Source organism: Cydia fagiglandana, chromosome 22 (genome assembly GCF_963556715.1).
Source record: "Cydia fagiglandana chromosome 22, ilCydFagi1.1, whole genome shotgun sequence".
NCBI classification, from domain to species: domain Eukaryota; kingdom Metazoa; phylum Arthropoda; class Insecta; order Lepidoptera; family Tortricidae; genus Cydia; species Cydia fagiglandana.
Window position 1 is genome coordinate 2,071,209 of NC_085953.1, and position 16,333 is coordinate 2,087,541.

The following is a 16,333-nucleotide window of genomic DNA, read 5'->3' on the forward strand; positions in this document are numbered from 1 at the left end:
GTACCTCCAGATCTTATATCCATTTTCAAATTTTGGTACACAAGACAGGTCAATAGCGTTCGATGGGCGGGAGCGTTGTCGGAACCGTATAGTTTGGAGTGCGGGGTAAGGCAGGGAGGGCTAACCTCCCCGAAGCTCTTCAATCTATACGTAAATGGACTTATTGCCGAGCTCAGCAGCACACATGTTGGTTGCCATGTGCAGGGCGTTTGCATTAACAACATTAGCTACGCGGACGACATGGTGCTGTTGAGCGCGTCACCCTGTGGTCTCGCGAGGCTTATAACGGTCTGCGAGCGGTACGCTGCCGCACACGGTCTTAAATACAACTCTGAAAAGAGCGAAATGATGGTGTTTGGAGTCAGAGGTAAATGTCCATCAACAGTCCCAGTATTACAACTAAACAACAACCCGCTTAAGTTGGTAGACAATTTTAAATACCTGGGACATATGATTACCTCTGACCTCAAGGACGGTGCCGACGTCGAAAGGGAGCGCAGGGCACTGGCTGTAAGGGCGAACATGATTGCCCGCAGGTTTGCGTGTAGCTCACCGGCAGTAAAGATTACGTTGTTCCGAGCTTTTTGTACATCTTTTTACACCAGCAGTCTGTGGGTGAACTAAACGCAAAAACAGTACAGTGCCCTGCGCGTACAGTATAATAATGCGTTTAGGGTGCTGATGGGGCTCCCTCGCTACTGCAGCGCGTCAACAATGTTTGCGGAGGCGCGCGTGGATAGTTTTGCTGCCATTATGCGCAAAAGAGCCACTTCATTGTTATGCAGAGTGAGGAACAGCACCAACAGCATCCTAGCCATGTATGCAGATAGGTTTGATGGGGCCTACCTGAACCACTGTGGTGCACTCCACATGTACTTAAATTAAATTAATTAATTTAATCATATTTGACTTTATATACCTATGCAATCTAAATATAGTATAAAAACATTTTATTAAAAACCTTTAGAATAAAACAGATTAAACATACATTATATTATAAACTAAAACTAAAATAAACAAATATAAACTAAAATAAACCTAAGAATGAGTAAAACTAACTTAACAAATAAAATATTGCCCCCCACTCTGATTGTCTCCCGGACCAAATGTGCCATAAATACTGGCGGCATTACCCCGCTGAATGGCCAGTGATATTTGTTGGACAAGGAAAGAACCAGAGCGAGGGTCGCAGCCCCTATCCCTTAAACGACACCCTATATCTTTAATAAAGGCTTTGGCCTCGGCACACCAAGGTCCCGCCGTCTCGACGGCAACCGGGACAAAGTCGTACACTTAATTAATATTATTATGTAAATATGTATGTAATAGATAGTTACTCAATAAGCTGTGTGTGTATACCTACTAACATTAGTTGTAAGATTAAAATGTGTCACTAACGAAATTGATCCTTTGTTAGTCTTAAATAAATTTAATTTAATTTATAGCTGGGTCCGAGGTATCAGTGGACACCACACTGAACGAGTACATCAGACGGCGCGCGGGCCTGCGCGGGACCAAGTACATGTGCCTCGAGGGGGGCTGCGGCGCCTGCGTGGTGAATGCGCGCGCGCAGCGCCCAGGCACCGGCGAGATCATCACTTTCTCTGTTAACTCTGTAAGTGAGCGTTTTCCAAAAAAAGCGGCCAAGTGCGAGTCGGACTCGCCCATGAAGGGTTCCGTATATAACAGCAAGTAACATAATAAAATTGCGGTTTACCATTTACGAGTATGACGACTATGACGTATTAAAAAAACTACTTACTAGATTTCGTTCAAACCAATTTTCGGTGGAAGTTTGCATGGTAATGTACTCATACATTATATATTTTTTTTTAGTTTTATCATTCCCTTATTTTAGAAGTTACAGGGGGGGAGGGACACATTTTACCACTTTGGAAGTCTCTCTCGTGCAAACTATTCAGTTTAGAAAAAAATGATATTAGAAACCTCAATATCATTTTTGAAGACCTATGCATAGATATCCCACACGTATGGGTTTGATGAAAAACAAAATTAAGTTTCAGTTCTAAGTATGGGGAACCCCCAAAATTTATAGTTTTTTTCTATTGTTGTGTAAAAATCTTAATGCGGTTCACGTAATACATCTACTTACCAACTTTCAACAGTATAGTTTCGGAGAAAAGTGGCTGTGACATACGGTCGGACAGACAGACAGAGACATGACGAATCCATAAGGGTTCCGTTTTTTGCCATTCGGCTACGGAACCCTAAAAAGTGTACATTTCATTCATGTCTTCAAAATATTGACTTCTTGGGTTCATTTTCCTCAGAATCATTTGTACATTAATTCACGCCTCGTACATGAAAAAAACCGGGCAAGTGCGAGTTGGACTCGCGCACGAATGGTTCCGTACCATAATGCAAAAAAAAAAAACAGAAAAAAGCTAAAAAAAAAAAAACGGTCACCCATCCAAGTACTGACCACGCCCGAGGTTGCTTAACTTTGGTCAAAAATCACGTTTGTTGTATGGGAGCTCCATTTAAATCTTTATTTTATTCTGTTTTTAGTATTTGTTGCTATAGCGGCAACAGAAATACATCATCTGTGAAAATTTCAACTGTCTAGCTATCACGGTTCGTGAGATACAGCCTGGTGACAGACAGACGGACGGACGGACGGACGGACAGCGAAGTCTTAGTAACAGGGTTCCGTTTTACCCTTTGGGTACGGAACCCTAAAAATGTGTCCCGAAAGTATGAAAAAATGTTTTTCCAGTGCGTCACGTTCATACAAATAAAAAAAATGTCATACAAGAATGTGACGGTCTGGAAAGGAAATCTTTGGACACATTTTTTAGGGTTCCGTACCCAAAGGGTAAAACGGGACCCTATTACTAAGTCTTCGCTGTCCGTCTGTCACCAGGCTGTATCTCACGAACCGTGATAGCTAGTATAATAAAAATTCCTTCTTTCATAACAACAATATATTTCTTGATCACAATATTCCGTTACAGTTCAATCTGCAATCACCTTACTTCACAATCGTCCTCCCTTCACCTCTGCCCCTAACCGAATGCCCGTTAACCGCCATGCCAGTCGTCTTTTATTCTTTCTTCCAACTACCTTCTATTTACAAAGGTCAACTATCAATCACGTTACTTTTAAATTTATTAAATTATAGATTACCAATGATTATTCAACTCTTTAATTCATTAAATCAGTTTCTAATAATTAGTAATTTTAATGAATCTTACACTCGCCCATCCTGACATTGTGCATGTCCTCATGCACAGTCATACTAATCGCGTCTGTCATCTAATCTTACACTCGGCATGTTAAATCATCGGGCATTCAGTAAGAAAATTATTAATACTCCATTACCCATTTAATACAATTTCTTTGTCTGTCTATATACATTTTTTTTTATTATTTATTGAATTCATCTAGGTATATCTTCACATTATTATTTCAAATCCAATAAATATATCCATCTAGATATATAAGTTTATTAATGTTACACATACTACTACATAATATAAAGTACTTACTTTTTTTTTAAACAAATCATCACTACATATAAAGAACATTACTTAACATATTAGGTTGCTTTTTTTTCATTATTTCTCTTGTTTTTTTTTTTGGTTTTTTTTTTATCACTCTCATGACACAAACGTGTCTCACAACATACCATTTTTTTATTCAAATTTTATATGTAGCACATTATTCCTCTTGTTTTTTGATTCCATATTTTCTCCATTCCATTCCATTTTTCATTCCATTTTTTTTGTGCTACTTACTGAATCACTCTCATGACACGAACGTGTCTCACAACATAACATCCTCTATTTACGTCTTTTTTTTTCCATCGTTACCATATATCCGTTCCTCCATCCATAGCAAATTACGAATTCAATAATCCAATAATCCAACAATCCAACAATCCAACAATCCAACAATCCAATAATACAATAATCCAATAATCCAATAATCCAATAATCCAATAACTCAATGATCCAATAATTCAATGATCCAATAACTCAATTATCCAACAACTCAATAATCCAATAACTCAATAATTCAATAACTCAATAAGCTAATAACTCAATAATCCAATAACTCAATAATCCAATAACTCAATAATACAATAACTCAATAATACAATAACTCAATAATCCAATAACTCAACTCAATAATCCAATAACTCAACTCAATAATCCAAAAACTCAACTCAATAATCCAAAAACCCAACTCAATAATCCAAAAACTCAACTCAATAATCCAAAAACTCAACTCAATAATCCAAAAACTCAACCCAATAATCCAAAAACTCAACTCAATAATCCAAAAACTCAATAATCCAAAAACGCAATAATCCAATAACTCAAAAATCCAATAACTCAATAATCCAATAACTCAATAATCCAATAACTCAACTCAATAATCCAATAACTCAACTCAATAATCCAATAACTCAACTCAATAATCCAATACCTCAACTCAATAATCCAATACCTCAACTCAATAATCCAATACCTCAACTCAATAATCCAATAACTCAGCTCAATAATCCAATAACTCAACTCAATAATCCAATAACTCAACTCAATAATCCAATAACTCAACTCAATAATCCAATAACTCAACTCAATAATCCAATAACTCAACTCAATAATCCAATAACTCAACTCAATAATCCAATAACTCAACTCAATAATCCAATAACTCAACTCAATAATCCAATAACTCAACTAAATAATCCAATAACTCAACTCAATAATCAAATAACTCAACTCAATAATCCAATACCTCAACTCAATAATCCAATAACTCAGCTCAATAATCCAATAACTCAACTCAATAATCCAATAACTCAACTCAATAATCCAATAACTCAACTCAATAATCCAATAACTCAACTCAATAATCCAATAACTCAACTCAATAATCCAATAACTCAACTCAATAATCCAATAACTCAACTCAATAATCCAATAACTCAACTCAATAATCCAATAACTCAACTCAATAATCCAATACCTCAACTCAATAATCCAATAACTCAGCTCAATAATCCAATAACTCAACTCAATAACCCAATAACTCAACTCATAATTCAATAACTCAACTCAATAATCCAATAACTCAACTCAATAATCCAATAACTCGACTCAATAATCCAATAACTCAACTCAATAACCCAATAACTCAACTCATAATTCAATAACTCAACTCAATAATCCAATAACTCAACTCAATAATCCAATAACTCAACTCAATAATCCAATTACTCAACTCAATAATCCAATAACTCAACTCATAATTCAATAACTCAACTCATAATTCAATAACTCAACTCATAATTCAATAACTCAACTCAATAATCCAATAACTCAATAATCCAATAACTCAATAATCCAATAACTCAATAACCCAATAACTCAATAATCCAATAACTCAACTCAATAATCCAATAACTCAACTCAATAATCCAATAACTCAACTCAATAATCCAATAACTCAACTCAATAATCCAATAACTCAACTCAATAATCCAATAGCTCGATAATCCAATAACTCGATAATCCAATAACGCGATAATCCAATAACTCGATAATCCAATAACTTGATTATCCAATAACTCTTTAATCCAATAACTCTATAATCCATTAACTCTATAATCCATTAACTCGATAATCCAATAACTCATTAATCCAATAACTGCTTAATCCAGTAATCCAGTACCTGATCAATCCAGTAACTGATCAATCCAGTAACTGATTAATCCAGTAACTCATTAATCCAATAACTCACTAATCCAGTAACTCATTAATCGGTAACTCAGCAATCCGTAACTCATTAATCCGTAACTCATTAATCCGTAACTCATTAATCCGTAACTCACTAATCTGTAGCTCATTAATGCGTAACTCTTTATCCGTAACTCGTTTACTGTAACTCATTAATCCAATAACTCTTTAATCCAGTGACTCTTTAATCCAGTAACTCATTAATCCCGTAACTCATTAATTTCGTAACTCATTAATCCCGTAACTCATAAATCCCGTAACTCATAAATCCCGTAACTCATAAATCCCGTAACTCATTAATCCCGTAACTCATTAATCCCGTAACTCATTAATCCGTAACTCATTAATCTGTAACTCATTAATCCGTAACTCATTAATCCGTAACTCATTAGTCCGTAACTCATTAATTAAAATAATCCAGACATTTTATAATTCGGTAATATTATACTTATCATCATATGTAGGTATTTTCATCATTATCGTTATATTACTTGCCACTCAAGCGTCAGTTGCACCAACCACAATTGACGAATTGATCAACAGCAATCAGCAGAGCTTTGCTTGCTAGAATAACCAAGCTAAAATATTTAAAATGCAACGAACTTCTTAAAACCAAGGATACTGAAAGCGAATCAATACACGGTTATAACGAATACTTTACTAGTGTAGGCCCAACCTTGGTTATTCAATCAACACCAGCCAAAATGATCCCGCCAACATTATAAGATATATAAGATTGAAAAAAATTCCCGTCAGTTTGTTTCTTTTATTATTCTAATAATAATTAGAAAATTGTAGATTTCCCGGATACGCGGAACTGTCCTGTCGGGCCGCACACATGTGTTAGGGTTAAAGAACAAGTCGGTAATTTTAAACAAACAACTTTACATATACTTGGATTAACTTTGTTTCTAATCTACATTAACGACTTGACTTTCTTGGATCTGACCAATGCAGACGTTGTGCTACGCTGATGACACGGCAATACTATTTCACGGTGCTTCCTGGGATGCAGTAAGCGCCTTCACAGAAAGCGGTCTAACTTTGGTGACGAACTGGCTTCAATACAATTTGTAACTCTAAAAGCAGACTAAACGAGATATGTGTGCGTGTATAAAACAGCTGCTTCCGCCTCGTGGTCTCTTAAATGTGTCAAAAGTTTATTCATATTTAATATTAGGTTAGGTACCACTGGTACCTACCACACGTCATGTAATTGTAAAACAATAGAAAAACTTCGTCTATAAAGTACTTAGGTGTTATTCTGGATGAGCAGACTGACAACCGACAGAGGAAGATGAGAAACTCAACTTTACAGCGTACATTCAAACCACAGCTAAATAGTGTCAGGAAATAACCTAACACTCATTTAAATATCTTCGAAATGTCATGGATATACCACAGCGCAAATCAACCTATATTGCCCTAGCTCAACCCATTATTACGTAGGTAGGTACAAATATCGGTGTATAGCGTATAGCGCATCGATCGTTATTGTTGTTTTTTTTTTTCTTTTTATATACCTACTAAATTATGAACAAATACTGAAGAAACGTAACTTAGTCTTTCCTTTACCAGCGTTAACGTCACATTTTGCCAAAAGAGGAAACAACCAAGATCAAAACTTATGAATTAGGCTAACAAGCCCCATACAACTAACTTGTGTAAGATTCATTAAAATTACTAATTATTAGAAACAGATTTAATAAAATAAAGAGTTGAGTAATCGTTGGCAATCTATAATTTAATAAATTTAATAGTAACGTTATTGATAGTTGACCTTTGTAAATAGAAGGTAGTTGGAAGAAAGAATAAAAGACGACTGGCATAGCGGTTAACGGGCATTCGGTTACGGGCAGAGGTGAAGGGAGGACGATTGTGAAGTAAGGTGATTGGAGATTGAACTGTAACGGAATATTGTGATCAAGAAATATATTGTTGTTATGAAAGAAGGAATTTTTATTATACATCAGAAGTGGTAAGTACCTACAAGTCACTATGGTATTCCTGAATGTATTATATTATGTAGGTATTAATATTAGAACTGATCGAGTTAAATCTTAATTACCCAATTAATTTGTTACAATAGTAACAGTGGTGTAAAATTATTATAATTATATATAGGTGAACCAGGATCTATTGAGGGTGCGCCATGTTACGGAAATTTGTTGGTGCTAATTTCTAGCAATGGCAACAATTTTAATAATAGACAACATCTACCCTCTATGATAGTTGTCAATATTGACAATGTAAACATTGCTTTGTCTAGTTTCGTGTGAATTATTATTAGACTGCAATAATCATGCCGAAAGTTTTAGATTTTACAGAGAAAAAAGTTGTAAATAGTGTATATAGTTATTTATTGGAAAAAAAAACGTGCGGGAGAGGATTTTCTTCCATTAGAAAACATAACGAAATTAGCATCTGAATTGACGGGTAAGTTTCAAACTTATGGACAAATGTCACTATAGTCAGGTCGTCACGATTTGGTTGATGTCTTGTAATAATTTGATTTGTGTATTAGGTGTATCGCATGCATTGGTATCACGGATTGCTTTTGTTCCAAACGCACTGTTGTCATATAATGACAAAGAAAAAAAAAGTGACTACCACGAGGTCTTGAATAAAGATAATTTTAAAAAGTGGGTCACACAAAAACTTATTCCCAATCTCGACAAAAATTCCTGTGTTGTCATGGACAACGCAAGATATCTTCCTTTTCAGGTCAATAAAGCACCTAACACTCAATGGAACAAGAGAACAATTGTCAAATGGCTCGATGACAATAATATTAGTGATCCGCGAAAAGCAACTATAGCCACTTTGCTAGTTATCGTGAGGAAAAATAAGACCGATTCGCACTTATTAAAGTTGTCGGAATAAAACAAAAATCATCTGCCAATTTCCATTGTCCCCACTATACAAATTGTTGCTATATAAAATTCAAAACGAGCGCCCTCTTGACAATACTCCCAAAGTTCTGGTTTACCTATAGTTACCTATACATATATTAGTAACACTTATATTGGTTGTTGTTTTGTTGAAATTAATTATCATTTCATATTTCCTATGTTAGGAAGTTTATGTTTAACGGGCGCTTAGAAACAAAGACACCGTTAATTTTATCAAGAACAGAATAATTGGGTAAACCCATTTCGGCCTATTCGTTCACTCGAGAGCAATTATACTGCAAGTTTTCTCTTCAAGACCAACAGTTAGGTTTTTTTTTGTGTTTGCTGTAATGCCTATCCATAATATAATTAAAGCATTCATTACATCGCGGGTAGCGTGAAACCTTTGGAACACCGTTTTATTTTGAATAGTTCGGTTCCATATTAGCGCGACAGTGACAGTTGCATTCCTATCGCTACGGAGCGTAAGCGATTGGCATCTTGGCTACGCGGCCCGTTTCGTATTCCGGATCCCGTTTCTGGATTTGGGTCCGTGCCGGATACTGGAACCGTGCCGGGTGCATACCTGATTTGTGCCGGATGAGTTCCGGATCCATGCTGGATTCGTACCGGATCCGTCCCAGACTGGTGCCGGATCCGTGCCGGATTGGTACCGGATCTGTGCCGGATTGGTACCGGATCTGTGCCGGATTAATACCGCATGTATATCATTTGCCGGATTCGTGCCGGATCTGAACCGGATGCGTGCCGGATTGGTATCGGATCAGTGCCGGATCCCGAATTTGTTCTAGATTCCGTTTCTGTACCAGTTCTAGAATTTTCCCGTTTCGAAAAGCCTGTGTTCCGGATCCGTACCGGGATACGGATCTGTTTTGGATTTAAGATCTGTTTTAAACGTCCCGCATTCTACCCCGGAAGCAGTAACGTAAATTAAATAAATAAATAAAACAGTTGAATTTAGCTTAATAAGAACAATTTATATTTGTCTATTATTAACAATCCAAAGATTTAGAACTCTTCCATTGCTGGTGTTGTTTTCGAGTTCCAGACTATGGACCATGAGGAAAAAACATCCAGGCGGCGCTTGAACACTCCTGAGCGTGGCCGAAAATCGAAATCTGATGATGGACAAGAACGTCGAAGCCGAAGTCGCAACCGCCGCCAGTCCCCGGGGAACAACAGGCGGAGTCGCAACCGTCGAAGCCGCAGCAGCGGCAGACACGGCCGAGGCAATGAGAGATGGCTTCGAAGATCAACACGGAAGGACAACGGCCAGGATCGCTTTCACGTGGAAGCCGCACAGGACAGGAACGGATGGCTTGTATATCTTTGTCATCTTCAGTTGTAGATTTTAATAGATGTCGTTTATTGCTTAAACTGCGAATATTTTGGTACAGTACCTTAAAGTTATTTGTATTGACGAAAGTTGTCTCGAGGTACGGGTTCACAGATTATGGGGGTGGAATCGTTGTCCAGGCAATGCTGTGGTGTCCTGTAGTTCGCTCAAGTTAGTTGTATGGGGCTCGTTAGCCTAATTCATAAGTTTTGATCTTGGTTGTTTCCTCTTTTGGCAAAATGTGCCGTTAACGCTGGTAAAGGAAAGACTAAGTTACGTTTCTTCAGTATTTGTTCATAATTTAGTAGGTATATAAAAAGAAAAAAAAAAACAACAATAACGATCGATGCGCTATACGCTATACACCGATATTAGTACCTACCTACGTAATAATGGGTTGAGCTAGGGCAATATAGGTTGATTTGCGCTGTGGTATATCCATGACATTTCGAAGATATTTAAATGAGTGTTAGGTTATTTCCTGACACTATTTAGCTGTGGTTTGAATGTACGCTGTAAAGTTGAGTTTCTCATCTTCCTCTGTCGGTTGTCAGTCTGCTCATCCAGAATAACACCTAAGTACTTTATAGACGAAGTTTTTCTATTGTTTTACAATTACATGACGTGTGGTAGGTACCAGTGGTACCTAACCTAATATTAAATATGAATAAACTTTTGACACATTTAAGAGACCACGAGGCGGAACAGCTGTTTTATACACGCACACATATATCTCGTTTAGTCTGCTTTTAGAGTTACAAATTGTATTGAAGCCAGTTCGTCACCAAAGCTAGACCGCTTTCTGTGAAGGCGATTACTGCATCCCAGGAAGCACCGTGAAATAGTATTGCCGTGTCATCAGCGTAGCACAACGTCTGCATTGTTCAGATCCAAGAAAGTCAAGTCGTTAATGTAGATTAGAAACAAAGTTAATCCATTATATGTAAAGTTGTTTGTTTAAAATTACCGACTTGTTCTTTAACCCTAACACATGTGTGCGGCCCGACAGGACAGTTCCGCGTATCCGGGAAATCTACAATTTTCTAATTATTATTAGAATAATAAGAGAAACAAACTGACGGGAATTTTTTTCAATCTTATAAATCTTATAATGTTGGCGGGATCATTTTGGCTGGTGTTGATTGAATAACCAAGGTTGGGCCTACACTAGTAAAGTATTCGTTATAACCGTGTATTGATTCGCTTTCAGTATCCTTGGTTTTAAGAAGTTCGTTGCATTTTAAATATTTTAGCTTGGTTATTCTAGCAAGCAAAGCTCTGCTGATTGCTGTTGATCAATTCGTCAATTGTGGTTGGTGCAACTGACGCTTAAGTGGCAAGTAATATAACGATATGATGAAAATACCTACATATGCTGATAAGTATAATATTATCGAATTATAAAATTTCTGGATTATTTTAATTAATGAGTTATGGATTAATGAGTTACGGATTAATGAGTTACGGATTAATGAGTTACGGACTAATGAGTTACGGACTAATGAATTACGGACTAATGAATTACGGACTAATGAGTTACGGATGAATGAGTTACGGGATTAATGAGTTACGGGATTAATGAGTTACGGGATTAATGAGTTACGGGATAAATGAGTTATGGGATTAATGAGTTACGGGATTAATGAGTTACGGGATTAATGAGTTACGGGATTAATGAGTTACGGGATTAATGAGTTACGGGATTAATGAGTTACGGGATTAATGAGTTACGGGATTAATGAGTTACGGGATTAATGAGTTACGGGATTAATGAGTTACGGGATTAATGAGTTACGGGATTAATGAGTTACGGGATTAATGAGTTACGGCATTAATGAGTTACGGCATTAATGAGTTACTGGATTAGTGAGTTATTGGATTAATGAGTTACTGGATTGATCAGGTACTGGATTACTGGATTAAGCAGTTATTGGATTAATGAGTTATTGGATTATCGAGTTATTGGATTATCGAGTTATTGGATTATCGAGTTATTGGATTATCGAGTTATTGGATTATCGAGATATTGCATTATCGAGTTATTGGATTATTAAGTTGAGTTTATTGGATTATTGAGTTGAGTTTATTGGATTATTGAGTTGAGTTTATTGGATTATTGAGTTGAGTTTATTGGATTATTGAGTTGAGTTTATTGGATTATTGAGTTGAGTTTATTGGATTATTGAGTTGTGTTTATTGGATTATTGAGTTGAGTTTATTGGATTATTGAGTTGAGTTTATTGGATTATTGAGTTGAGTTTATTGGATTATTGAGTTGAGTTTATTGGATTATTGAGTTGAGTTTATTGGATTATTGAGTTGAGTTTATTGGATTATTGAGTTGAGTTATTGGGTTATTGAGCTGAGTTATTGGATTATTGAGTTGAGTTATTGGATTATTGAGTTATTAGATTATTGAGTTATTGGATTATTGAGTTATTGGATTATTGAGTATTTGGATTATTGAGTTATTGGATTATTGAGTTATTGGATTATTGAGTTGAGTTATTAGATTATTGAGTTGAGTTATTGGATTATGAGTTATTGGATTATTGAGTTGAGTTATTGGATTATTGAGTTGAGTTATTAGATTATTGAGTTGAGTTATTGGATTATTGGGTTGAGTTATTGGATTATTGAGTTGAGTTATTGGATTATTGAGTTGAGTTATTGGATTATTGACTTGAGTTATTGGATTATTGAGTTGAGTTATTGGATTATTGAGTTGAGTTATTGGATTATTGAGTTGAGTTATTGGATTATTGAGTTGAGTTATTGAATTATGAGTTGAGTTATTGGGTTATTGAGTTGAGTTATTGGGTTATTGAGTTGAGTTATTGGGTGATTGAGTTGAGTTATTGGGTTATTGAGTTGAGTTATTGGGTTATTGAGTTGAGTTATTGGATTGAGTTGAGTTATTGGATTATTGAGTTGAGTTATTGGATTATTGCGTTGAGTTATTGGATTATTGAGTTGAGTTATTGGATTATTCAGTTGAGTTATTGGGTTATTGAGTTGAGTTATTGGATTATTAAGTTGAGTTATTGGATTATTGAGTTGAGTTATTGGATTATTTAGTTGAGTTATTGGATTATTTAGTTGAGTTATTGGATTATTGAGTTGAGTTATTGGATTATTGAATTGAGTTATTGGATTATTGAGTTATTGGATTATTGAGTTATTGGATTATTGAGTTATTGGATTATTGAGTTATTGGATTATTGAGTTATTGGATTATTGAGTTATTGGATTATTGAGTTATTGGATTATTGAGTTATTGGATTATTGAGTTATTGGATTATTGAGTTATTATTTTTGAGTTGAGTTATTGGATTATTGAGTTATTGGATTGAGTTATTGGCTTATTGAGTTATTGGCTTATTGAGTTATTGGCTTATTGAGTTATTGGCTTATTGAGTTATTGGATTATTGAGTTGTTGGATTATTGAGTTGTTGGATTATTGAGTTGTTGGATAATTGAGTTATTGGATCATTGAATTATTGGATTATTGAGTTATTGGATTATTGGATTATTGGATTATTGGATTATTGGATTATTGGATTATTGGATTATTGGATTATTGGATTATTGGATTATTGGATTATTGAATTATTGGATTATTGGATTTTTGGATTATTGGATTTTTGGATTATTGGATTTTTGGATTATTGGATTATTGGATTATTGGATTATTGGATTATTGGATTATTGGATTATTCGATTATTGAATTGGTAATTTGCTATGGATGGACGAACGGATATATGGTAACGATGGAAAAAAAAAGACGTAAATAGAGGATGTTATGTTGTGAGACACGTTTGTGTCATGAGAGTGATTCAGTAAGTAGCACAAAAAAAAATGGAATGAAAAATGGAATGGAATGGAGAAAATATGGAACAAAAAACAAGAGGAATAATGTGCTACATATAAAATTTGATTAAAAAAATGGTATGTTGTGAGACACGTTGTGTCATGAGAGTGATAAAAAAAAACAGAAAAAAACAAAAGAAATAATGAAAAAAAAGCAACCTAATATGTTAAGTAATGTACTTTATATGTAGTGATGATTTGTTTAAAAAAAAAAAGTAAGTACTTTATATTATGTAGTAGTATGAGTAACATTAATAAAAACTTATATATCTAGATGGATATATTTATTGGATTTGAAATAATAATGTGAAGATATACCTAGATGAATTCAATAAATAATAAAAAAAAAATGTATATAGACAGACAAAGAAATTGTATTAAATGGGTATTAATAATTTTCTTACTGAATGCCCGATGATTTGACATGCCGAGTGTAAGATTAGATGACAGACGCGATTAGTATGACTGTGCATGAGGACATGCACAATGTCAGGATGGGCGAGTGTAAGATTCATTAAAATTACTAATTATTAGAAACAGATTTAATAAAATAAAGAGTTGAGTAATCGTTGGCAATCTATAATTTAATAAATTTAATAGTAACGTTATTGATAGTTGACCTTTGTAAATAGAAGGTAGTTGGAAGAAAGAATAAAAGACGACTGGCATAGCGGTTAACGGGCATTCGGTTACGGGCAGAGGTGAAGGGAGGACGATTGTGAAGTAAGGTGATTGGAGATTGAACTGTAACGGAATATTGTGATCAAGAAATATATTGTTGTTATGAAAGAAGGAATTTTTATTATACTTGAGTGAACTACAGGACACCACAGCATTGCCTGGACAACGATTCCACCCCCATAATCTGTGAACCCGTACCTCGAGACAACTTTCGTCAATACAAATAACTTTAAGGTACTGTACCAAAATATTCGCAGTTTAAGCAATAAACGACATCTATTAAAATCTACAACTGAAGACGACAAAGATATACAAGCCATCCGTTCCTGTCCTGTGCGGCGTCCACGTGAAAGCGATCCTGGCCGTTGTCCTTCCGTGTTGATCTTCGAAGCCATCTCTCATTGCCTCGGCCGTGTCTGCCGCTGCTGCGGCTTCGACGGTTGCGACTCCGCCTGTTGTTCCCCGGGGACTGGCGGCGGTTGCGACTTCGGCTTCGACGTTCTTGTCCATCATCAGATTTCGATTTTCGGCCACGCTCAGGAGTTTTCAAGCGCCGCCTGGATGTTTTTTCCTCATGGTCCATAGTCTGGAACTCGAAAACAACACCAGCAATGGAAGAGTTCTAAATCTTTGGATTGTTAATAATAGACAAATATAAATTGTTCTTATTAAGCTAAATTCGACTGTTTTGTTTATTTCTTTAATTTACGTTACTGCTTCCGGGGTAGAATGCGGGACGTTTAAAACAGATCTCAAATCCAAAACAGATCCGTATCCCGGTACGGATCCGGAACACAGGCTTTTCGAAACGGGAAAATTCTAGAACTGGTACAGAAACGGAATCTAGAACAAATTCGGGATCCGGCACTGATCCGATACCAATCCGGCACGCATCCGGTTCAGATCCGGCACGAATCCGGCAAATGATATACATGCGGTATTAATCCGGCACAGATCCGGTACCAATCCGGCACAGATCCGGTACCAATCCGGCACGGATCCGGCACCAGTCTGGGACGGATCCGGTACGAATCCAGCATGGATCCGGAACTCATCCGGCACAAATCAGGTATGCACCCGGCACGGTTCCAGTCTCCGGCACGGACCCAAATCCAGAAACGGGATCCGGAATACGAAACGGGCCGCGTAGCCAAGATGCCAATCGCTTACGCTCCGTAGCGATCGGAATGCAACTGTCACTGTCGCGCTAATATGGAAGAGTGATACAGAGACATAATGCTTTTCGTTGTCGAAGCGACAGCGATTGTAACCCCGGCCAGGTCGGCGGGTCGGTAACTTAACTACCAGTAAAAGTATCATTCCTACTTATTTACAGTCCGAGTAGTTTATAATTTCGAAAACACTTAACCCCGCTATATAATACTGACGTATTGATAAGTAATATATTGAAAATATGGTAAAAGTTGTAACCAAATAAGCGGTACATACATAGACTAAAAGAATTCGATCTACACCTGTAAATAATCATAAAGGTATCCGAACTATTCAAAATAAAACGGTGTTCCAAAGGTTTCACGCTACCCGCGATGTAATGAATGCTTTAATTATATTATGGATAGGCATTACAGCAAACACTAAAAAAAACCTAACTGTTGGTCTTGAAGAGAAAACTTGCAGTATAATTGCTCTCGAGTGAACGAATAGGCCGAAATGGGTTTACCCAATTATTTTGTTCTTGATAAAATTAACGGTGTCTTTGTTTCTAAGCGCTCGTTAAACATAAACTTCCTAACATAGGAAATA

General features: G+C 36.1%; 1 protein-coding gene across 1 annotated transcript in view; it reads left to right on the forward strand.

Moving 5' to 3' along the window:
* The first annotated feature begins 240 nt into the window (after positions 1-240).
* The window catches only part of LOC134675650 (xanthine dehydrogenase-like), a 47,765-nt gene continuing 31,672 nt past the window's right edge, over positions 241-16,333 (forward strand). Inside the window, exons 1-2 of the mRNA XM_063533980.1 lie at positions 241-367; positions 1,446-1,615. Coding sequence (XP_063390050.1) covers positions 241-367; positions 1,446-1,615 — 297 coding nt within the window. The remainder of the gene's footprint in view (positions 368-1,445; positions 1,616-16,333) is intronic.